Source organism: Lissotriton helveticus, chromosome 5_1 (genome assembly GCF_964261635.1).
Source record: "Lissotriton helveticus chromosome 5_1, aLisHel1.1, whole genome shotgun sequence".
Classification (NCBI taxonomy): domain Eukaryota; kingdom Metazoa; phylum Chordata; class Amphibia; order Caudata; family Salamandridae; genus Lissotriton; species Lissotriton helveticus.
Window position 1 is genome coordinate 1095708179 of NC_136065.1, and position 26604 is coordinate 1095734782.

General features: G+C 43.0%; 1 protein-coding gene across 4 annotated transcripts in view; it reads right to left on the reverse strand.

Moving 5' to 3' along the window:
- The window catches only part of SH3PXD2A (SH3 and PX domains 2A), an 868884-nt gene that overhangs the window by 394772 nt on the left and 447508 nt on the right, over nt 1-26604 (reverse strand). For 3 of the 4 annotated variants that reach the window (XM_078643704.1, XM_078643703.1, XM_078643705.1), the window contains one exon: nt 9420-9448. The exons of the other annotated variant lie outside the window; for it this stretch is intronic. In XM_078643704.1, the coding sequence (XP_078499830.1) occupies nt 9420-9448 (29 nt within the window). The remainder of the gene's footprint in view (nt 1-9419; nt 9449-26604) is intronic. 4 annotated transcript variants of the gene reach the window in all.

The following is a 26604-nucleotide window of genomic DNA, read 5'->3' on the forward strand; positions in this document are numbered from 1 at the left end:
ATATACACAGTACAAATTATATAGTCCTTTAGTATATCTGAGAAAGTCCAGACTGCTAAACACAAGATAACATTGTGACTTCAACTAAACAGAAGAAAATCAAAAATGGTATAATGAATTACATGCAGGCTTGGACTAATTAGTCGACGTTTCGGTCTTTTAGAGATTATTCATCAGACCATCATCAGGACAAGGAATTTCTACATATAGTAGATGACCCTCTGTTGAAAGAACAAAATTACATTAATACATGTTCTACCTGGTTAAAAAAATTTTAATTACATTTCAATACCTAATTAAAAATAGGTTACAAATTCTATACAGTCGGTGTGGCGGCTGCACAAAACTTAGTTGTGTTCAAATTGGAACCATTGTTTGTCCTACAATTTAACACAACATATCTATATTTGATTTAGAAACATTAGTAGTCATAGAGTTTAAACAATGATAAATCACTCACTTATGCCGGATAGATTCTTATTTTCTACGTAGACAGCGTACATCAAAATATTTAGCTAGTTGGCGACAAAGAAAATGAATTCTTGTGCATCAGAGTTGCTAAAAAGAAGTAAAGCAGAAGCTTACTCAGTTGCTGTTATTTAGGGGGTACAATTCCATTGTTCGCCTAAAGTGAACGGACCACTTTCATTTACCTTGAATTCTGAGCTGTAATTCTTTATGTAGTTCACCAATCTACTGGGCGGCTCTTTGTTTCTATTTTAAAAGAATTAAAAGAAAACCATAGTCACCCTCCTTTCTGTTAGGGTTAACTTGTGTACACATTATTGTGTGCATGGACATTGTTTAAGTTATCACGTTAAGCCTTATATTTCCATTTATAGAACTTGAGAGGTATGCCAGGCCTGACATACTTCTATTCGATTTAGAACAATCTAGTGCTTTCAGGACATGAATATTTTCTTTGCATTAATTGCGTCTATTTTTGGTTTTAAAAAAATTCCAGTTTTAACGATGTTCAAGAAATTTAAATCTGTGTCAGTTTTTAAAAATAAAGACTCTCAAAATGAGAAAATTAAAAATGTACTGTCTAATTGTACCTTAGGTTCAGATAATTAATATAACTTTAATTTCAAAAAGGCCCAGAAAGAGGTTGATTGTAGAATAAATTTCAATTAAATTCGGCAAACTTATAAATAGCTGTGCCACATTACTTACTGCACACAAGTCGAAAAAGCGGCAAAAGTTTCAATGGCCGGCGTAACACCACAGCACAGTTATGAAGTCGGCTTGCGGAGAGAGCGCGTTTAGACCCCAGCATAGTTTCTAGATGCGACTAGCAAGCTGGGTGGAAAGGGAAAGAAAAGGTTTCCACACTAAGTATTTTGCTAACTTAGAGCAAACACCAAGAGGTTTCTTTAGTTTAGGCACCCAGTCACAAGTCTATTACTTACTTTATCACAAACGGTTTGAAGGCAGCAATTATCCTCCTCTGCTCGTGTCACCGGACCAGGCAGCAGTGTTAGTTACTGCTAGCAACAATGTTACTCTAATAGGACGTCTTTTTAAATACACTGGTAATGACGCCCCGTTCACATGTGGTATTGCGGGCTGACGCGGTAAGGCGTGCTCCGCCTCCTGTTTGTTATTGGATACCGCCGTAATGGGCTAGTGTATCTTAAAGAGAAACCGAGGCTCGCCGAAAAAGTGGCGGCCATCTTAGCCTATATTGTTTTGATCATGTTCGTATAGAGAAGATCATAAGATCGATGTTGTACAGTTTAGTTTTGACACATAACCAGTTATTTACGATTCCGAAATTAATTCCTGTTATTACAAACATTTCTAGATTTATTTTATGAGTATGTTTCATTAGTGGGCTTATTCGTGATTTAATTGCCGTAACACATGGGTCTCACGAAATAGTACTTCAAGCTACATGTAGTAGGTTACATCAGTCAGAATTTATGGGTTTTTAGTGCAAAACCTGTCGCCTCATTAAGGGCGCTCCCAATCTATTGTAATACCCACAAAAGCACAGACAGATATTTTTTGGTCAAATGACATATCGCATTAAATAGGTGTGCCACTCAGAGTGTTTTGCAGTTGAATAGTGATCAACTAATGGTGCATTTTCAATGTTTCGTTGAATACGAGATTGATGTTGCAGAATTCTCTGCTTGATCATTTGGGTGGTTTTACCAATATATAATTGTCCACACGGACATTTGATGCAGTAAATTACATTACATGTTCTACAATTGGAGAAATGTTTTATGTTCATAGTCTTGCCATTAATATCAAAGCTTTTCATGTTGGTTGTGGTATTGCAGGCAATGCAGTTGTTGCATTTGTAGTTCACTCCGAGAGAGACATGATTTGGTGGGTCATTGATGTGGTTAAGCCATCTATCAGACACAAAAATGGTGATAAAATTCTGACCATTAAAGAGAACCGCTGGATGGAAATTGCAGGGAGTGTCAAAAATGGAATGAACTCCTGTACTGAGTGGCACACTTTAGCTTGTTTAACATGAAAATTCTTTTTCTCCTTTCTCATTGGTGTGTCATAGCTTCATACCCTGGGTTTTATCTATCTATGTGCATACCTTTTGAATAAGCCATAATATTGATGTGATGGGTCCTGTAAATAATATGGAGGGAGTAATACACCTATTTAATGCGATATGTCATTTGACCAAAAAATATCTGTCTGTGCTTTTGTGGGTATTACAATAGATTGGGAGCGCCCTTAATGAGGCGACAGGTTTTGCACTAAAAACCCATAAATTCTGACTGATGTAACCTACTACATGTAGCTTGAAGTACTATTTCGTGAGACCCATGTGTTACGGCAATTAAATCACGAATAAGCCCACTAATGAAACATACTCATAAAATAAATCTAGAAATGTTTGTAATAACAGGAATTAATTTCGGAATCGTAAATAACTGGTTATGTGTCAAAACTAAACTGTACAACATCGATCTTATGATCTTCTCTATACGAACATGATCAAAACAATATAGGCTAAGATGGCCGCCACTTTTTCGGCGAGCCTCGGTTTCTCTTTAAGATACACTAGCCCATTACGGCGGTATCCAATAACAAACAGGAGGCGGAGCACGCCTTACCGCGTCAGCCCGCAATACCACATGTGAACGGGGCGTCATTACCAGTGTATTTAAAAAGACGTCCTATTAGAGTAACATTGTTGCTAGCAGTAACTAACACTGCTGCCTGGTCCGGTGACACGAGCAGAGGAGGATAATTGCTGCCTTCAAACCGTTTGTGATAAAGTAAGTAATAGACTTGTGACTGGGTGCCTAAACTAAAGAAACCTCTTGGTGTTTGCTCTAAGTTAGCAAAATACTTAGTGTGGAAACCTTTTCTTTCCCTTTCCACCCAGCTTGCTAGTCGCATCTAGAAACTGTGCTGGGGTCTAAACGCGCTCTCTCCGCAAGCCGACTTCATAACTGTGCTGTGGTGTTACGCCGGCCATTGAAACTTTTGCCGCTTTTTCGACTTGTGTGCAGTAAGTAATGTGGCACAGCTATTTATAAGTTTGCCGAATTTAATTGAAATTTATTCTACAATCAACCTCTTTCTGGGCCTTTTTGAAATTAAAGTTATATTAATTATCTGAACCTAAGGTACAATTAGACAGTACATTTTTAATTTTCTCATTTTGAGAGTCTTTATTTTTAAAAACTGACACAGATTTAAATTTCTTGAACATCGTTAAAACTGGAATTTTTTTAAAACCAAAAATAGACGCAATTAATGCAAAGAAAATATTCATGTCCTGAAAGCACTAGATTGTTCTAAATCGAATAGAAGTATGTCAGGCCTGGCATACCTCTCAAGTTCTATAAATGGAAATATAAGGCTTAACGTGATAACTTAAACAATGTCCATGCACATAATAATGTGTACACAAGTTAACCCTAACAGAAAGGAGGGTGACTATGGTTTTCTTTTAATTCTTTTAAAATAGAAACAAAGAGCCGCCCAGTAGATTGGTGAACTACATAAAGAATTACAGCTCAGAATTCAAGGTAAATGAAAGTGGTCCGTTCACTTTAGGCGAACAATGGAATTGTACCCCCTAAATAACAGCAACTGAGTAAGCTTCTGCTTTACTTCTTTTTAGCAACTCTGATGCACAAGAATTCATTTTCTTTGTCGCCAACTAGCTAAATATTTTGATGTACGCTGTCTACGTAGAAAATAAGAATCTATCCGGCATAAGTGAGTGATTTATCATTGTTTAAACTCTATGACTACTAATGTTTCTAAATCAAATATAGATATGTTGTGTTAAATTGTAGGACAAACAATGGTTCCAATTTGAACACAACTAAGTTTTGTGCAGCCGCCACACCGACTGTATAGAATTTGTAACCTATTTTTAATTAGGTATTGAAATGTAATTAAAAAATTTTTAACCAGGTAGAACATGTATTAATGTAATTTTGTTCTTTCAACAGAGGGTCATCTACTATATGTAGAAATTCCTTGTCCTGATGATGGTCTGATGAATAATCTCTAAAAGACCGAAACGTCGACTAATTAGTCCAAGCCTGCATGTAATTCATTATACCATTTTTGATTTTCTTCTGTTTAGTTGAAGTCACAATGTTATCTTGTGTTTAGCAGTCTGGACTTTCTCAGATATACTAAAGGACTATATAATTTGTACTGTGTATATTTGATGTGAACATTTTGTGTATGTACCCTATTCTGTAAGAATTTGTTTTCTTCTTTTGTAAAAAATCATACCTTTTGTCTTGAAAAAGAAAATAATAATATTCAGACAATATAAAACCCTGGTTTTTGCATTATTTACTTTGTTAGTGTGGTAACATTGTATGTATTGATTATGATCTGAAGTTATTAAATTAGCACAGCGATTGATTGATTACAATTAGGTGCTCAGATTTATTATAACAGAGTCCTAACACGCTGACAAATAATACTTGAATAAAGTCCCTTGCTGGTCCAACTTCCTTTTATAACGAATATTGCCCGAACCCGCAAGGGTAGATTGGGTTGCTCACCTCAATATTGTATCTTATTGGTCAGGGCATCCTTCTCGTCTCCGGCTTCCTCCTGGGGCTTCCTGTTTATTCTTGTCAAGGAGCATGGACCAAGCACAGCTTCATGTCTGTGGACAGTGTCCTTCCACTGGCTGCATACTCTTACAGGTTCTATATTTTTTAAACATTTTATTATGCACTCTTATAGAGTGCATGACTTTGCAATCGGTCTCCCTCCTTATGCTGCTGCTGCTCACTTCCTACTGTTGCTTTCCCCCACCCTTCACTGTGGTCCTTGTTTCTTCTCTCCACCCACCCCTCCTGCTTCAATATGTTTCTTCTTTATGTTTTCCCCCCACTCACCTCTCCCGCTGTCCGTTGTTCCTTCCCCCCCCTCCTGCTGTCTGTCTATAACCCACCCTTGACCTCCTCCTGCTGTCCGTTGGTTGCAAAACACCTCCGCTCTCTTCCCGCTGTCCATTGTTTGAAATTCTCCCCTTGCCACCCTATCGTTGTCCGCTGTTTGCAACTCACTACCAAACCCTCCTCCCACTGTCCGTTGTTTGTAACCCACCCCTGCCCGCCTCCCTTGTATTACTTGAGTCACTCCCACACTGTTTTTACACATACTGCACAGCAGTTCGTGCTGCTGTGCAACGGGTCAAAAATAACATTGACTAAGCCAATACATATTGCATTGGCAAAACCAATTGGCTTTACCAATGCTTATTGGACATGATATCAAATAGGACTGGGCAAAAACCATAAGCGAAAGTGTATTAATGCAAACAAATACTGCTGCAGGAACTACAATAACCAAATGGTTATAAATGAAGGGAAGGCGAAGCCTCGCATGGGTCCAGATACCCTACTGCCTCACAACAATGATAACCATATCATATCAATATATAGCAAATAGTGTGTGCAACATATGGTAACAATATATGCACTATACTATATATATACAGCAGGATAACCATATAATATGGCCCCCAAACTGACATCCAGCTACCAGAAGGTTGTTGGTCGAATAGTTTGCATGGCAATATAGGACATTATAACACTTATGTATTTATTTTATATTACGTGTTTATACTGGGGTAGTCAGCTTGAAGGAGGTGTTCTTTCCAACAGAGAAATGTTTATAGACACTAGTAAGTGAAATACTGGACTATACTGTTTGGATGACAAAAAAATCTTTTTGAATATATATTTCAGGGAAAAAAACATTTGAAGTGTTAAAAAAACACATTCTACCCACAGAAGAAAGAGATTGCAGATTACCACAATAAATCTCTCTCCCTCAAATGGCTCACCGTGATATGCTGTGGTCATCCGTTGCTGCAAAATTCCAGTAGCTCTGGCAGTTGGGCAGAGTGGTTTGTGGCCTGTTATTTTGAAACCCATATTTCAAAAGGATCCTTGAAATATTTGTCATATCTCATAGGTACCTGCCTGGATGAGTGTTGTACCAATGAATTTTGTGGAACACACAAATATATATATATATATATATATATATATATACATATACATACATATATATAAATATATATATGTATATGTATATATACACACGCATATATATACACATATAAACACGCATATATATATATACACACATATATATGCATGTATACACACAACATGCATATATATATACACACATAACATGCATATATATACACATATATGGACACACACACACACATATATATACATATATATATATATATATATATATATATATATATATATATATATATATATATATTTACACACACACGTATAGCTCATACGCCACATCTTCCCACACATACTGTTAAATGACTGTACAAGTAGGGTTTCTTTCCCACCACAAGCCTGCGCAGCCATTAAGATGAAAGCTGTGCATGATGCGCGCACATCAGCAGGGAATGCTCGCATCCAGCGGCAGACACAGACACCTGGGTCCATTCACCCCTACTGACGCCACGTGCCACATCTTACACCTGCCAGAGAAACAGGGAGCCATGCTTCATTTCTTGATGGATAAAATACCCTAAAAATATAGAGCGTGGGCTCCAGAGAAAGATGTGACAGGCGGCCTGACTAGAGCAGCGCAACAGCCTAATTTTTCCGGAATTGGAGGGCGTCGGACCGTATCTAAAGGAATGGCTTGGAGCAGGAATACACAGCGCGCTTCGCTCTTGTGCGTGCACAGGTGTGAGGAACAGATCCCTGTGCACATGAAGGTTCACAGAGATTCATCTGATGTAGGAAGCTGCCCTTACAAGCTGCCGGCATCGCCTCCACCAGACTGCACCTTCAGTCACGGATTAGAAATTAGCATCCGAACGCAGAAAGGGAGAAATGCCGAACTGAGTGACACGTTAACGATAGGTGGAATATGTGCTAATAAGAAACACACTGTGGCACGACAAATCATCTCTGCACGTTAACACATCCTATTCTGAGGCGAAAAGACACACCTACGTTGTGTAGTGCCAACTAGTGTGGGTGAAGATGCGTGTGGCACGCAGAGAGGCTGGCTTCAGGGGTTTACGTGGGCCAGAAAATAGCGAACCTTCACACAACCTGCAAGCACTTTAAATGAGGCACCTTAGCTCTGTGCGGAGTTTTCTGATACTAGCACAACATTCATGTCTCTTATTACGACAACAGTCAGGGCTCTTTGAACAACACAGCATACGGGCACCGCATAATACATGGGAGCCAGCAATCCCTGCAAAAAAAAGCCTGTCCCCAATTTCCTTACTACACATGATTTGTGACATCTCAAGTCGCTTGTAATAAAGGAATGCCATCGCGGGTCCACTGTAATAGGTTAATGATAGTTGAATTCTGACTTTACAATGACTGAGTGAACCAGGACCTGAATAAAAGGCAATTCATGGAGCATAATAGCAGCTGCAGTTTAAATAGCAAAAACAACGTTTGGCTCTAGCTTCTTCTTTTCTCTTTTTCTGAATGAACAGCGACCAGCAGAAATTAGACATTTAAAGCAACATGTGTTTTCCCCCAATTCTTTAATAATGGGAAATATTGAATTTCTCTGCATATTTCTATGCATGCGAAGTCACAGCATTTTTAAAATCTGACTTGTACAAAGCTGAATCCCATATTATTGTGCAACAAATATATAACTTCTTTTTGATGTGTCTAATTTTGCATTATAGATTCTACTTGTATTCTTCATGTTTTCAAACATCCTTTCTCATTTAAACGAAAGAGCAACACACCAAGTATTTAAGCGGTCTGTGAGAAGGCTGATGGCTTTACCATGTACTATAAGAAATAAAGTACAGCGGTTGTACATTATAAGAATATTGCAAGTCACGTCACCTCAGAGTTCCATGAATTTACAAAGGAATTTAACATTCGGCCTCATTCCTCTATGGTCACAGAACCTTGCTTGACTTGCGAATCCGTATAATGTATGGTAGGTGTACCTCATCTTATATATAAAGAGAGCAGTCACATCTTTGATAATGCCCAGGCCTCTTATCTCAACACCACCCATGCCTTCTATAACAATGCATCATCCAGGTACCCAATAACATTACAGAATTCAGGTACCACATATAGACACAAAGTGTTTCCTGAACTACATCACACGTGCCCCCACTCTGCACATTTTCAGGAAGACCCTCAAGAGCTGGCTCTTCGACTGACCAAAGCTGCTCCACCCCCAGCGCCTTGAGACCGTCACGGGTGAGTAGCGCGCTTCACAATTCCCTGATTGATTATGAAAGTTTGCTGTACCTCACAATGGAACCGTTTTCAGGTACCTCATAGCGACACAGAGTTCAGGAACTTATACAGAACACAAAGGTCTCTTGTTGCAGGCGCACGCACGCCTTTTATAACAACTCGTTGTCAAAATGGCACAGAACGCACAGCCCGCATCTAATCACAACACACCCTACATATGTCTCAGTGAGACAGAGATCAGGTATTACTACATGCGACACATTTGAGTCTCTTATATTGGCAAAACATTTGAGTATCTTGAATCAAAACAGAATTCAGGTATCTCCTGGTGAGGACATTGCTTTCGTTTTATGCAACAGGACGCAAGCCCTTGTAATAGCACTGAGATCATCCCTTAAAGTGGCAGAGTAAAGTGGGTGTGTTACAACAACAGAACAGTGGTTTCTCTTCGAATGACACAGCTTTCGGTTGGCAGTAATGACACAGCACCCAGTCTCAAGCAACAACACAACACACACAGCAGCTCTTCTAGTGCCTCGACATGCTAGTCTGCTGTGACGACACACCCCCAGGCTTCTTATGACGCAACATTCAGGGCTTTTATCACGTCGCATGATCGAAGCGATTCATAACGACACAGCACACACATCTCTTCGAAGCACACGCCACACACGTCTCTTATGACGACACAACATTGAAGTCTCTTACCTGATTTTCTCTTGGACGTGCCATAGTCCCTGAAATAGAAACAACAACAGATAGACATGGTTATCGAGGGGAAGGCGGGTTGGACAGCCGTGCCCCACCCGCGGTCAGCGCCCCCTGCCCATCGCCCCGGACAGCCGGCCAGCAGTCACTGCCAGGAGCCTGCGGGCGCCAGAGCGCGGCTCCCTCCACAGCCAGCAGCGAGCAGCTGCTGCTCGGGCTCTGGAAGCACCATGTGACCCTCAGACAGAGTGAACCATCCGCAGCCTGCATCAAAGGGGATTCTGCTGCTCCCACTCACAGGCAGCCGGAACATTAACCCGTGTGCTATCGGCCGCGCTGATGCCCTGGCAGGGACTGGTGCTCTCTGTCTTTGGGCAGCAGTGGTTTGTCGTCCCAGTGACCTGAAGCACAACCATATCTATTCCCATGATTTTAAAATGTCACTTATCGCCTGCGGTAGCCCTGGCGAGCGAGCCAGAGAGTCTTTAGAAAGAAAGAATGTGGTGAAGAAAGGATGCTAAAAAATGTGGCGTTTTCGTGGTGCACATGGTATATATAAACATAATCATCACAAGGCCTGTATAAGCAAAGGTGCATCAAGGTCAGATTTCTTTCATTCGGGGGTCTCCATTAAATGTACCACACATAAAATACACCACCATTTTATCTCCACATAAAATAAAAAAAGAATAAAACAACAATGCACATCTCTGGGCAGTCATTCGAATGCCAACTGGCTCCATTTCCAGTTCTGTAGTTTTAACCAACTTGTATTTTGAAGGGCTAGATGTAGTTCGGAAAAGAAAAAAACTACAAGTCCCAGCACCAAATTGCGGCTCTTGAAATACCATGACTGGATAAAGATGCTCCTTAAAACAAGGGTCCAGCTGTCAACTATGCTGTGACTCTTACGGACAGCAGCATGGACAAATCGAGGAGAAAATTTGTGAATAACAAAAGAAATATTTCACATGTACTCTGTGTTACTAGTAAGTGCAGAAGAAGTTTAGAAATCCCCAACATACGACTCCATGTCACTAGGACATCTCGTTCCAGTCCTAATCTTTCAATTACCTCAGAAGTGTTTTCTTTAACTTATAGTCTTTGTTTAATACTATCTATCACAGCTAAAAACGATTTGTAAAGGGAAAGTCCAGGACTTGAAACACTGTGCCGTCAAGACACCGGTCATGTGCTAACAGTACTTTTAGAAGTATTCGCATAGCCAGAAGTACGGTCAGTCTAAGCACTGCTGGGTGAAGCGAGCAGCGGGTGAAGCACTCGCCCACCTAAAGGCTACTGGTCTGACTACTGCTGGCCCAGGCTGGCTTCAGCTCTCTCAGGCCGCACAGGGTTAAATCTGGATACCCCCTAGGGTGATTAACTGCGCTATACAAGTGCTGACTGTTGACAATTTTAATTATTTTCATCACCAAGCACTTTGAGGCAATACAGTTAGAGGCGTCTTCCATATAAATCACAATTGTTATTTACTGGTAGCAGCACTGTAAGAAATAATTATAGAAATGCTGCTAGTACTACCACAGGTTCAGCAGCAAGTCGCATTGAGTGAATACGTTGTGTAGTGGTCTCCAACAATAACTACCATCTATTAGTAACAATTAGTCCATTACTAGCATTACATGGAGCAGTACAAAAGCCAGTCCTAGCAGTAGTGTGACAGTAGTGCTGGTACCAGAAATAGCATCTATGGTACTTTGAATAGTAGCAGAATCAAAAGTAGTAGTCTTAATAGTATGGCCAGTAGTAGTACCAGTACTGGCAGAAGTACTAAGAGTAGCAGTGACAGCTGAAGAAGTCTTAACAGCAGTATTCTTAGTACCAGTAGAAGTAGTACGCGAAACACCAGTGCCAGTATAAGTAGTGTTAAGGGTAGTGTTGAGAATACTAATAGTACTGATATACATAGTCAGGCGAATACTAGTTTCAGTAGAAGTAACATTTACAGTAGTGGTTGTAGTACTGGTATATTTAGTAGTACCAGCAGCAGCAGTGTTAAAAGTAAAGTTGATTGCACTAAAAGCAGTAAAAGAAGTAGTGAGAGAGGTACAAATGTCAATAGAAACAGTATTAACAGCGGTGCTTGTAGCACTGGTAGAAGCAGTAAGAGAAGCGTTATTTCCAATAGCAATTATCTTAACCGTCATGTTTATAGTATTACTACTGCTGTTAGAAGTAGTGGGAGCAGTACTGCTGTCAACTGAAATAGTCTCAAGAGTAGAGCTGGTAGCAATACTAACGGACAAAAGTAGTAATAGTAGGAGTGCATATGCAGACGTAGTCTTCTTAACAGTAGAGTTGAGACTGCTGCTAGTGCTGGCATAAGTAGCCAGAGAAGTGTTAGTAGAAGTGGCGAATGAGTCGTGTTTGTAGTACTTTCAATACTGGTTGATATAGACAGAGAGGTATGAGTGCCAGAAGATGTAGTCTTAAGAGTAGAGTTTGTAGCATCAGTAGTACAAGTAGAAATGGTAGGAACAGTAGTACAGTAGAGTAGCAGGGGGTGTTGTAGACACCCGCAACCTGCTTCGTTACACAGGTGTTTGCGAGGAAGGAGTAATAATCACCGGGTAGTACATATCTATAGTCACATCTCAATCACACAGGCACCTGCAGAACAAACAACTACACAAACCAGAGCCCAGGGCAGAAGATATTGCGTGTGGTGGGTCCCACAAAGGTGGACCGCCTCCATTGCACAGCTGTGCGGTCTTGCCCTTCTACTTTAACGGCAGTTTAAAATCAGGGCGGTATGAAGCGCTGCAGTCCAGCCATAGATGGAGGTGGAACAACAGTATTTGCGTCATTAAAGCTACTGACATTTTCGCAGCATTAATATATTGCATTTCACTTTGATTAAAGCATTGTAAATCCGTCCGCACACATGGAAATACATAAGTGACTTTCTCCAGTGCCCCATTCATTTCTTCTCATAAATTGGTGTATTGTATAATCCTCTCAATGTGCTCTTCACAAAGCAAGGCCGTGCTCTCCAGAGAGCTCAGAATAGACCCTTTATGGTACTGGGCAGTCCCAGGCCCCGGCCCTCTATGCCCAGGGCACACAGGCACAAAGATCTCTGTGAAGTCTAGCGCCATACACTGTGATCAACATGGAAAGCACAACCATGCAGCCAATAATTGAAACACACATAAAAAGCACGGGCAAAGCCCATCGCTTTTCTATAGTGTACAGTATTTTTATGTGATGGGATACCAATGTGACAGCTAAAACTTCATGGCAACAGTTCGCTATGCCCTGTAAAGATCCCCATTGACAGTTTCGAGCAGGCCCGCTTAACACATAATTGCTAATTTCGATTACTCACACTTAGCACATTATTGACTGTTTCAGTTATGGTTATTTTGTATACCACTGATAGATTCCATGAATGTCCACTTAATGCATCGTCTATTCCCTGGACACTGTTGCCTTGGAGTGGTTAGGCTACATTTCTTTAGGGACAAAAGAAGAGGTGTGAAAAAAATCACTTCACATCATTAGCGGCTGCTACCGGGCAGGCGAGGTGGGGTGGGAGAGTGTAACAAGGCGATGCGGAGCGCTAACGAGGAGTGGTGGACTCCCGGAAATGACCCTGTTGTGCCTCCTTCTTTGCAGACGGACCCCTGGGAGACAGGACTCGAAGAACAGGATGAGGGACCCGGCGCCTTTAAGTGGGCGTTCTCAGAGGAGGAGGAGACCACTCCCCCTACATACGTAGCAACACCCGGACTGGATAAACCCCCGGAAGCAAGATACAGAGGGTGTGACATCACCCCGGAGGAAGAACAGGCGAGGAGCGGCGTAGGAGAGCGGTTTGAACGGAGCGGAGGAGTAGGAGAGTACCAAGAACAGAGAGAAAACCCCGAAGAACATCCCGGAGGAGAAGACGAGAGATACGGAGTGCCTGGAGGCCAACGACCCCGCGAGCCGCCGTGCCACTCTCCCAGGGGAGGAGCGTGGCTGACCCAGGTACGGCAGCGTATGGCAGTGTGGGCGGGAAGGAAGAGTGTGTAAATATTGTACATAGACCCGCGTTTGTCTCCCGCGTCTTCCCCCTCCTTTTGTGTCCTTTACCCCGCGTTTAACCCCCACCTCGTGTCTGCCCTTCCACCACGTCACTGCAGGAAGTATATTGCACGTTATTTTCACGGGTGCAAACTCCCCGCCTCACCTCACCCGGCCCCACAGGTGCAACCCCTCCCTTGAGGCCATTGAACTAACGGCGTCCTTTGTTGGCTTCCTTTGCATGGGCTCCGGAGCGGTGTGCTGCTTCCGTGATCATCCCTTCAATCCAAGCGAGGAAGACCCGAAGACCCGGGAGAAGACACCCGCGCTGCAAAGACGGATCCCAGCCAATTCGCCAGGGAGAGACTCACGTTTAGGACACGGAGAACTTTAATGCTGAATACCAAACGTGTAATCCCAATAAAACCCTCTTTACCTGCAAGACCTAGTGTCCTTCTCCTGCCTGGTTTGCAACCTGTCGCTTTAGTAGGTCCTGATCCACTTCCTCAAACCAGACCTGAGCAACCTGCCCAGTCTACAGAGAGGTAGATGAGGAATTGAAAAAAACGAAAAAAAAGTCCTGAACTGAAATGGCCGGCCACCGCCTGTCCTCCATCCTCATCTTCTTCCTTTTTCTTGTCCAGGCCAGCAGCAGGAAGCACCTGGGCACACAGGCTCCCCTGAGCCAATCACAACGCTGCAATGTAGCATTGTGGTTGGTCTGAGCGCCGTGCTTCAGCGCTCAGACGGGAACAGGGAGCCTGTGCATGCTCCTCACCAGGCTGTGTAATGCAGCCTGGTGGGAAACATGCTAAGTGCGCATGAATGGTTTGGTCGGCCCAAGAGGGCCAGTTCATGCGCACTTAGGGAGTGCACACCGCTCCTCCTGCTGCTCTGGCCAGCCCTACCCCTGGCTTCAATAGAAAAAATAAAATGATAATAACGATACGTTATTATCATTTTATTTTTCCTGTTGAAAAGTGGGGCAACGCTCCTCCGCCACTGCTTCACGTCCCCTTAATTGTAATCCACATGTGCCCCAGGCCCTACTCTTAAGCTATGTGTGTCACTGTTTGCTCCACATGTCAGTAAAGAGTCGCTAAGCATGAACTAACAAGCGCTACTGTGGTGCACTCCTTTCTAGGACGCCGCATACATTTAATCAGGACAAATGCTGCCACTCGCAGTGCAAGACAGCCAATGGGTGAGATTGATTGATCCATTGCCCAATGCTCTATGCTGTACTACTAGGTGGAAGCAAAAAGGTGTATGACGCTTGATGAAGAGTGGGGACTAGTAGCCCCCTTCATAAATGAAAACATGAGCCTGGCAAGACAGCTACAGCTGTCTCTAGTTCAAACCTTCGCTAACAAAAAGTGCTGAGCGAATTTGAAAGCCTCTCTCGGCACATATATTTTGCAGGTTCTTGGGAGTGGATACTGCCTAAGAAACCTCCAGCCTGAGGTGCCACATTTGCACTATTCGCACCAAACCTTGCAGCTATGAGTTGGTAACTAATGTCATGTTGCCCATGGTGGAAGGCTGAGGGGGTCTGTGCGCATGATTGCATTTTAAAATGTAAGAATAACTATTATGTGCCTGACGCCACTTTATAATTATACATTAATCACTGTTTTCTTAGGAAGAGCATTTTTATTCCTGCTAATAGTTCTGGGCTGTTTAATATTTCTTAACAAAACTTTCCATCAAAAGTTCATCAACTTCAGCTTCTTCCTGGGACGTTTTGTGGACATCCGTCAAGAGGGGCCCATTCAAAAGGTGGGTCAAAAAACATTGATTATCCTTGTTAATTCCCATAGGGAATTTTGGGAAGTGATATAGCAAAAATGGATTAACAGAATTTTGCCAAGTCTGGTAGAAAGTTAGAGCTTTACTCAGAAAGAGTGTTTTTTTGTTATTTGGTGTTTGCGTAGGTTACTTCAAATATATCAATCTGATACAACTAAACAGAAGTCTATTAATGCTTATGTAAATATTCATAAAATGCTTCAAGAAGTAAAACTTTGCTTCCAGTAACAAAAATATAGTATAGTTCTATATCGCAACATGGCCTGCCATCGCTTGACATCAGGATTAGGGCCCCAGGGAATGGTCAGTGCTTCATAAGATGTACACTCTGGTGTAAAACATACAATACCTGATTCAGGTATTGTAAGGAGTTACAAACGTTCAGAGATTCTGAGGTGCTCTCAATTAGGCCTTCCTTCCTCCAAACATAGGCTGGCCAATCTGACTCACTTCAATTAATTAATTACATTTTAATGGTAATCCTTCTCTTTATCATCATGGCATACACATTTACTTCTGTTGTAAGACGAAGGACAAAACAAGTAGCATCATCTATATCAAATTAAAGTAAAACTTTGAATAACCATAGGATGCTTTGCATGTTGGAGTCTAAAATAGGGGTGTTTCAGGTACCATACTTCTGATTTGAACCCTAAGCTACAGCCTGGGACCCTTCTCTGCAGCTCTCCCTACTAAATCTGCTCTTTAGCTAAAGGATGCTGTGCTGAAACGTATTTCCAGATCCGCTTCCACCTAGCATACTCCTGAAGCACGGTCCGGAACTGTCATCTTTGGTGCCAGGGCGTAAGCAGCACCAACTCCGTACAGCGGACCTAACATGGCTGACATTTTACTGGGGGACAGGATAGCATGTTTCTTCTTTGGATCAGCACTGGCATGGGTCCCAAAAGCCTGGATTGTGGCCATTGGATGAATGGTGATGTAAATAACCCAGCACACTAACTATGCAAGTGTGGTACGCTCACATGGTTGCTAGCACCCGCTTTTTGCGAAGGACAATGATAAATGTAACAAATGGGGCTGCACAGAAAGGAAAGCTGTTGACTCTATAAGAGCAATGGAGTAAGTGAAACTCTAGCATTGGGTTGATGACAAAAAGGCCTTGGACTGACTAGGTTCTGTTACAATGACAGGTGGTGGAGGATAGAATGAAATAAAAGTATCTAATACCATGTTACTTTAGAGCATTTTTCCTTTTGCTTATTGAAATGTATTCCTTTAAGAAATGTTACTCTGATCTAATATTCAGCCCAGAGCTGAGCCTCAGACATAAAGTAGGTTATAACGATGATCCTCAGAGTACTGTCAGTGAACTACAATCTCCCGATTCTCGCGTGATGCTTTATGCCTCACGATCCATTGCTCTTCTCACTCTCCAAGATGGTACCCATAACAGCGAGAGACATTCTTTTAGTTCTGCAAGGACCCAGAACAGTATGTGTATCAACAACCACAAGCCTTTCCGGCATTGTAGTGTTGCTAGCACGAAACCCCTACTGTAGAGAATTGGTGCAACCCGTAGGCCCAGATTAGGTAGTAGGCAGGGTGGCTAGTTCTTCCGATATCAATACAATGAGCACCAGCTCAGTTGGGGGATAGAATTTTTTTTCAACACAGAAGGGAATGCAAGCACTACATTGGTGCATCCATGTTTACTCTATGCCACCACTTGGCATGGTCTAACTAAAATGACTGCTCGTCCATTTAAATTTTTTCTGGCTTCAGCGGAAGCACAACTTATTCACTTTCTCCGAGCAACCACCGCGAGTGTTAAGTGTCCATTGGAAACCCGCTTGACGCCTAATCAATTTTAAGAGCACTGTGCAGCTCTCATTTATTCAGTCACTCATTCCGTTTCCTAACCCTTTTTAACCAGTACCAGCTACAACATTGTTGTGCAGCAAAAGAGTAAGTAGCAATCAATGAAAAGCATGTGGGACATGGACTCCTGACGGCAGCCTCCCCTCTCCCGACAGGAGACCGCACCACGGGTGTTTACAACAGTCGTTTTCCTGGAAAGATACAATACTGGCACCATTTTTTTTTAAGAAACACATCTCAACATCTGGTTTCACTTTTTGAGCTTTTTTTCCTGTTCGCATTTTTCACAGAAGACGTTTCATTGTTATTAACTCAGAATTCCACTCCTAGAAAGACTGCGTATGTAATCAGCAAAACTGACCCTTCAGCAACGTCCGTTGTCTTAGCAGGCGCCACCATCATTTTCCATCTAATCACTTAAAACGTGTTTAGTTTTTACACTTTTTTGTTCACTTGCATATTAGTTTTTCATATTTTCTGAAGGAACAGCTCTGCTACCTGTCTTTGCCCCTGGGTACAAGCCACAGTAAAATGCCTCTGGTTCTTGAATCCAGATTACCTCAAAGAACACCAAGCCGGAAGCTCTGAAGAGGAACAGCAGGCCGGCTTAAAGGCATTTTTGTTGGTATCTTGTGTTTTGGTTCGGACGCCATATCTCAATGAGATTCCAGCTCTGTCTGGCCCGAGGATTGCAGTGTTGGGCAATAAAGAGGACAGCTGCTTTTCTGAAACAATAATGACTAAGTGTGCGATTGATAAAAGCATAAAAAAGGCGAGGGTCACATAATAACTTTCAACTGTTTGCTCTAAATGTTCTTCTTAGAAATTGGCTCTCTGTTGGGAGAGGGATGCACCCTGTCCAGGTAGGGGCCACAATCCTAGTCAGTGTAAGCTAGATACACACTAAAAGATAACCTGTGCTCGCCCCCTGGTAGAATGGCACAGAACAGTCAAGCTTATCTAAAGAGGCAATGTGTTAAGTTTTTGTGAAGCACACACACACAGTAACACAATGAAAATACAACAAAAATACTCCACGCAGGTTTAGAAAAAATCTGAATAATCATGAATAAATAATGAATAAAACAAGACCAAAATTACAAAAATCCAATAAGTAGAACCTGAGGTATGAATTAGGAATGAGACCACAGCTGGAGCAACCACAGAAGCTGTAGAACATCCTCTGAGAGATGAATTTGGGAAGACGTCAAACCTAGTGATGGGAGTATACCAGATGATTCATTCACTTACAGAACATGCTAATGATATACACGTAAGAAACAAAAACCCGAAAAGTCCTGTTTTCACATTGAAGAAAATGCTTCCCTGGTGCAAAGGAGTCCAAGATTGGAGTTTTGGATGTGCACTGGTTAAGACAAAAGACACACAATTGATGGACGGAATGCAGAACAGATCAAAACATTCACCCCAAGTCAAGAGATCTGGGTTAAATCCATCATGCTTATGCTCACCATGCCACCCCAGTTTAAACCCAGCCATATGCAAATCAGTCTTGACCCTGTGCCTCATGGGAACAGTCCAACCGAACTGCCAAGCCATCCCTGGACCAGAAAGAAGCATCTTAGGACCGGTTTTGGGGCTTAGCACTCATCAGCCAGTATAGCTGGAATCGAGTGGCACCTTGAGCCCGGGACCCACGTACTGGGGTGAATGTATGACATTGTGCTGCATTCTGTCCATCAATTGTTATTTTTGCATTTGTCACCCCGAGTGGGATGGGTATGCCCACACGTGGGTCCCGTGCTCTCCATACCACTGGAGTCCAGCTATCCTGGGTGATGAGGGGTAAAACCCGGAAACTGGTCCTAGGATGCTTGTTTCCAGTCCACGGAGGACCAGGCCTGTCAGTTCGGGCTGGACTGTTCCCATTGGGTGCAGGGTCAAGACTGTTTTGGCATATGGCTAGGTTCAAACTGGAATGGCATGGGGAGAGAAAAACGATGGATAAAGACCCAGATCTCTGCACTGGGATGAATGTATGACGTTGTGCTGCATTCTGTACATCAATTGTTGTTTTTGCACTGGTTGAGACAAAGACATTGGCATTCTTCTCAATGTCATTCTGGTTTGTAGCATATAGCTTGAGTATTTTAAGTGTGTGATGCTGATGTGCCTAAATATATACTTTGTTAAGATATTTTAATCAGACTGTGCACTGGGTGAATTACTTAATTTTGATGGATATACATGCACCTTCAATTTGATGTACCTAATGCAACACCTGAATAATATCTGAAGGGTACCCCAAATGGCCTTACAGACACATTGATTTACAGGAAGACTGACTGATACCCAAAAATGTATAGGCAATAGAGCCACACCTGGCATCTTATTGCTACAGTTTAGAAATTGTTCTGCAGACTAAAGGAGAGTCCACGACAAAACAGTACCACCAATAGTGAAGACAAAAATTGCAACAACATAAAACAATAACAACAAAACAAGGCAAGAACTCTCCTCCATCTATGCACCCAGGAACTGGAACAACATCCTCAAATCCATCAGGACCACCTCCACCATGATATACTTTAGGAAAGAGCTGAGACACACCGCTTTAAAGAACACTATGATACAGTAACAGTCCTCTTTCGCTCTAAGAAACCAGTTACTCCTCCTACCAAACGTCAGTTGTGTCTCTGCTTCTTGACCCTGTATAGGACTCCTCTGCCTTTCAGCTAAGTTTGCTTTTAAAAATGCTACATACACACACAAACACACACGTATATATAAGCCATTTGTACTCGGTTTGAATCACGTGGCATAAATATCAAGATGGGCAAAATCTGGGATCAGTTGAAAAAATGCCAGAAATCCAACACTATGGTTTTCGGTTGCAATACAATTAGGGCATTTTAGGCTTTCGCTACAGACAGCTTTAACTGTTTGTTGGCAAAAACTATTGTCTCCAATATATTACATGTACTTAAAGTGAGCTTTGGATTAGACCCTTTGCCATGATTGGATGTCGTTGTTGTGTATTTCACTTCCCTGCTTCTAATTCAACAGATTTCCTCCCTATTCTTTTGTTTGTCCAAGGATGTGCAAATAGCCTATTCGCAGAGATCACAAAATGGCATGGCAAATGAATATTTTGTGACCCTCTGTGAAGGGCTGCAAATTCAGGGATTGTGGTATGGAAGGGCCAGCAGACAAGCAACCTGGAAACATTTGCATTAGCAAGACACAAGTTTGCTACTGGAGAGCATCTTCAAGTGGCAAGGAACTCTCCCTGTGTTATATTACTGTCACAAAGGAGAAGTTGAATTACTCTCTTCAGAGCAAGAGAATGGGGGGAGGGAAATATACTGAAGTGTTCCTCATGGAGCAGGAGACGTTTGAAATAGACACAAACTGCATTATTCTATATGTATGTCTTTATTGCTTCAATTTATAAAAATTGTTAAAATAAATACAACAGCAATAAGATAAATTACATAATACAATTTTTGAAACCAGTGAAAATACTGGGTAACTGCTAAAAGTACAGGTGTTGCACAGATAACAGACTTTACATGACGTGGTCGGCAGATCGGGAATTCTGCATTTGCCCTGACATCAGCTCATGAATGGGATTTTATTTTGCTAAATTGATGTCTATATCTATACACCGAAGAGTGCTACTTCTGTAATATCTCTCGTGTTGAAGCACCAGTATACTGCTTCCTCGCATTTGGACAACCTGTTTTTCTTTCTTTCTTTAAAAAAAGAGGTCTCAGTAAACGTGCGATTAAAATTAAGGGCAACAACAAAGTAGATGTACACAACTGACTCCCTTGTGTAGTTACAAAACCTGCAGGACATGGGGAGTACTGGCTTGTTCTTCCATGATGCTCTGTATTGTTCTATAGGCAGTGCCATGGATCCCGCAGGTAAGTGCGGGGTTTAGCATTGCCTACTTAGTGCAGCCCTTAGATATGGCTGCATCCTATTTTCTTCATAACAGCTGCATATTAGGCCAGCCTATTTCTGCTTACTTGCATTGGCTTCCTGTCATCATGCAGTTACGTGCCTTTCCAATATGGCTTTTATGGCTGAGTAACTCAGATTTCCTTGTAGGCAGTCGTTTATGAGGTTTAGATCTTTAATAGCTGCCTCTAAATATGTTGAACATGTAATTTCTAGTTTGTAGATATCATGGATCACCATTTTTAGTGTATTTGGCTTTGTGTTTGTAACCATATCATCATTTTAATAGGCCCTGATGTAAATTCCAGGTCCTGCTTGTGAAGAGCAAACTCGAAGCGAATTTGAGCCCGTCAGGTAAAATGTGAAATATTTTTCTGTATGTGATGCATTCTGGATTGTCTTGCTCTTGTGAAAGTTTAGAAGAGAAAGCAAGATAGCCAGAGGAAATAGTTGGAGTCAGCTTTGCTTTAACAACTTTAATGATCGGCTCTGCCGAAAGGCTGTGTAGATGTGTGTTTAACTTGAACAAGGCATATGATAGTGGGCTAGCTTTTTACCTGAATTCCTATAGAGATGGACAAACTCCCTTCATGCAGGAGCAATAGTTTCAATCTCTTTCCCGCAGTTTCACAACTCTCGGCCGTTAGAAGGAGAGTGTTTGCTTTAGATTGGCAGGAGCTCCGACCTCCCGTCAAGCTAGAGCAAATAGTTATGTCCCGGGGTGGGCAGCCCGGGACATAGCAGGAGTCGGAAAATGGCACCCATCCCTTGGAGAAGTGTGGCTCAATGGTTAGAGCGGCAGACCCTGATGCAGAGGTCTAGCCCGGGACCAGGGTTCAATTCCCCGCCTCAGCGGGTCTTGGGCTCAAAAATTCCACGGACCTGATAATTCTCGCCTCGGTGCCTATTCCAATCATGGAGTCCCACTCTGCAAATCTGGGCAATAGCTTGCTTAATCTCCACAACGGCCCCCACAGCGCTAAGGATGCCTGGCCTCCACCTTGTGGACACCTCACAGGGAAAGCCAGGATGTGTTCCACAGCGGTATTCGTACAAGCGCCTTGAGACCCTTGCGGGTGAGTAGTGAGCTATACAAGTATCAATTTACATTTACATTTACATTTTTAAGGGCCTGCCCCGGGCAGGTTGTGGTCCCCGGGGCCGAGAACTGCCCAGGAGAGGGGGGTGAAGGGCACACAACCCCTCTTCCCATTGTTTTCAAAGTTTTTGGCCACGGGGAGGAAGTGGTCCCTGGGGCCTGGGTGTATCCACGGGCCCCCCATTACCCTTTTTTTTTTTTAGCTCTGGGGAGGTGGTGGTCCCCCGGGCTCAGTGGGGTCCACGCGCCCCCCCCATCAATGTTTCAATAGTCCCAGGGAGGTGGTGGTTCTCGGGGCTTACAGAGTCTATGGAGGGGAGCCCCGGGAGCCCCCCTCCCTTTTTAAAAATGTTTTTTTAAGGAAACAAAGACCCGGGGAGGTGGTAGTCCCCAGGGCTCCATGAGCTTCAGGAGGGGGGGCCATGTGCCCCCTCCTTTTAACCAATGCCCCCGGGTCCTGGGCCCCCGTGGTGCCTTTGCAAAACAAGTGTGGGAGCCCGCACTTTTTTTCCGTGAATTTGGGGCACACATTTTGGATAAAAAAAAAATTTGCCCTGCCTACCAAGGCTTGGGGGTCAGGGTATTCCTAACCGGCCTCCTTTTTGTTTTTTCACACTTTTTTGTGGGACTTAGCTGAAGCAGAGTCCCAAAATGGCTGCCAACACTTTCTGGTTGAAGTGTTGGCAGCCAATCAGAGCTCTGCATTTCCCCGCACGGGCTCGTTGTTATTCGCGAATTGGCAGCGAGTGCAGGTAAAGGAATTTGGATTTCTTTAACTTTCTCAACAACTACTGAACAGATTTGCACCAAATAACAAAGAGCACAATCTGTGGACCAAAAGCTAGCTTTCTGACAAATTTGGTGTAATTCCGTCCAGCAATTCGGCTGTAGTCGTGTCAAAGAGCTCCTGTGGGAATTAACATGGAAAAAAAAAAATTTTCACCCCGCACTTTTTTTCGGCCTCCACTTGGCAGAACACCCAGAAACTTTCCATGCACAACAAGAATCACCCGCACACTTTTTTGGGAAAATTTTGATAAGATTGATCAAATGGCACCAAAGTTATAGGCAAATCAATAAACACTTTTTCTATGGAAACATGGTCCTAACTATAACTACTTACTGGCAACCGCAAGTAAGTAATACACATATGTGTGTAGATAGATAGATAGATAGATAGATAGATAGATAGATAGATAGATAGATAGATAGATAGATAGATAGATAGATAGATAATCCACAGGTAGTGGAGTAGGCAAGTAAAGCTTTTCTTTAAAAGTCCTTGGTGCCTTACACCCAGTGAAACGCAAGTGAACTGTAGTCTTCAAATCTACAATTTAAATAAGAACAAGTTGCTTGCCATTTAAACTACCTATGGGCTATTCATATTATATATAAAAGCAACGTAAAAGAGTGCTAAATGCTTTTACTCACAGCAACTTTTCATGATTTTGATCTACGCCTCTTGGGCAAAGCCATTTATACTATTCAGGATGGTATATGATGGAATGGGATGAAACTAAAGAGTGAAATAGCAGACGTTTCATGGCCCATTACGTGGCCCTGGGCCACAAAAACATTTAGTTTTTTCACGACAAGATGAAATTCCTTGAAAGCCTTTCCATTGCCACGTCATCCCTCTCCAGAAAAGCAGCCCTCAATGAGTGGACTCACTCTTGCGAGAGAGGCTGACGACAGCCAGGCCTGGGACATCTTTGGAGGCTGTCCTACAAAGCGCAGCCTTCCTGTAGGAGATATTGCCTCTGATTAAGAGGACTTATTACTTTATGAATTATTAGAATCTGTGCAAATTTAATTCACATCTTTATATATTCTGCTGGCAGCTGGGGCGGGGGTGGGGGGGGATTCCCGCATGCCGCTTCTATAAAATGTGGTGGTCTAAAGGTTTGAACATGTATGTTGAAGTGAGGATATCAGACCACTAGCAAAAAAAATGGATTTGTTCAAGGTGTTGAAACCATTTAAGAGGGAGGTCATCAACATAAGCCACCCCGGACACTCTCCACACCTGCTCTTGCACACCTGAGGCTGCACCCAATCATGTTACGAGATTCAAACTATTTTAAAATGACACAACTGACGTCTTATTCATGAATATTCGTATACACGGTCACCGTTCTCCAGTGAGTATTTAAAATCTATTAAAAAGACAAAGCTTTGAAGGTGAATTGTGGGGAGTTTCTCAACCCACTGAGATACCTTAGAGGGTACATGCTCTGCCTCCTACCACTTCAGTATTGGTAGGAAGCCTCTGTTAGCCATAAGACTATAAACCAATCATTGACTTTACATTCGTCTACATGTCGAGGTACATTTCTGCAATCTGTCATGTTTTCACAGCTGGTAATGGATTTGTTATTTTAGCTTTGATTATTTATTTTTATTTTTTGCCTTCTTTTAATACTTCCAGACTGCCTTGAAGTATTTTAAAATCAGAATTCCTCTTATGGGAAAACGTGTTGCCTGTAGCTCAGATGCACCCTGGCTGGGGCGGCTAATGAGAACATTAACATGCAACCAGTGAAAACACTGAAGTGACGGTTTCATTTTCCACCAGGCCCCGTATTGTATCGTCCTTTCCTCGCATCTATTTTCTTCTTTGTGCATCAGCGTTAAAAACATCGTTAAGCCAAAAATAGGATCATGCCATGAAAGATTTACAAAGAATAGATACAAGGAGAGGTCAGACTCCAGCAAACCAGCTCAACCCGAGTTGGGTCAATCTAGTTATTTTTCGTCTCTTAACAGCTGGGCAGACATCTGCTTTCTTCCCCAAGGACGCCTTGAGTTATTTCCCAATAATGCTCTAATGCCTCCGACGTCCTCACTGCCACTTAGGTACACATTTCATCACTTAAGATGATTACATTATCATACAGTACTATATAGGACATGAGCGCCGCTGGCCCATGTGAGAAGTTGGCCTGGTATATGATGCTCACTAGTTCTAGTGATCACCTTGTACCATGCCAAGCAACCCCTTATGGTGCAGGTTGTAAAGTCAACCTTATAGACAAGCGGGTAGCATGGACTAAGCAGTCTTAGGCTAAACTCTGTAAAGGCATGTGAAGCAAGCTGTTTTACCATACACAATCCCTTGAATACCAAATGAAAGGACACCACACAGATATATATTGAAAATATATATGGATTTATTACTACAAATATCCCTGATACTCTTTATGAGCACAGAAGCAAATGCGTTAAAACAAAACACAGTTAAAATACACAAAAGTTGCACAATTTTGGATGAGCCCTAGGGGCCATCTAAACCATATACTAAAATAGTGGTATAAGAACCACTATGGGGAAAGTGAAGAGGCCTAGGGCCTGGGGAATCGCTGAAGCTGTTCGGGACTAACAGTGAAGAAGTCGGGAAAGGCCCGCGGGACTCGGGTGCAGTGTTTAAAGTGCATGCACTCACCAATGCAAAGTCTACGGTGCGTAAAAAGTACAAAGTTAGTTAAAAAGGAACCTTCCGAGTGACCTAGAAGGATGAAACTTCAGACACAGACACTAGAGGTGTGTACCAGTGTGGGAACACCGGCGGAGCTGAGTTACCTCACCCACAGGAAGCGGGTGCATAGGGTCGAAGTAGTGTCGGGTTTCGTCACGCAGGTCGATGGTGCTTGGAGCTGAAGATGCTGCAGGCGGCTCGAGGTGAAGAGTTCCGGTGGATCCAAGGGTGGATCTGAAGAGGTGAAGACCTGAAAGCAGAGGGGACAATGTTCAAAGTCACTAGCCAGTGACTACCGTGGAACCAGAGTGGAACCAGGCGATGTCGGGTGCAAACAGGAGTCGAGGTGTAGCTTCTCTCTGCAGCCACGTGGACACGAGGGGTCGAAGACGTCCAGGAGTCGGTCACGAGCTGTCCCACGCAGGCTTCTCGCTGTTGGCGGTGTCGGCAACTTGATTGAAGCAAACAGGCCTTGGCTAATGCAAGCCACGCAGGAATCGAAAAAAGGCTTGTTACTCGGACCAGCAAGGTCAGAGCAGGGGCTCCTTTTTACAGGAGCAAGGGCAAGTCTGGAGCAACCAGACCCGCAGTGAAAGTTGTAGGTTTCGTCGCCAAGATGGCCACTAGCCGCGTGGCAAGTGGACGGTTAGGCGCGTCGAGTGGCACGATGCAAAAGGGCCCCACGCAGATCGTGGAGAAGCTGGGGGGCTGATCTTCGGTGCAAGGGCTGCTCGAGGTTGGGGCTTCTCAAACCCCAAAGCACAGCGTCGAGGGTGCCTCTGATGCTGCGCAGTCAGCGTTTCGGGGGTCTTCCAAGATGCCCGGTCCCACGTCTCTCGGTGCCTCCACGGGTCCCTTCTTTGCAGGGACTGTGGATCGGGCTGTGAGAAGTCTGGAAGTCTGGGTCTTGTCAGGCTCTGGGCTCGGGCTCCGGCGGGAGGCGGCGGCAAAGCAGACGTCGAGTTGCTGGTTGGTGCCTGTGTTCACAGGGTGGTCACTCC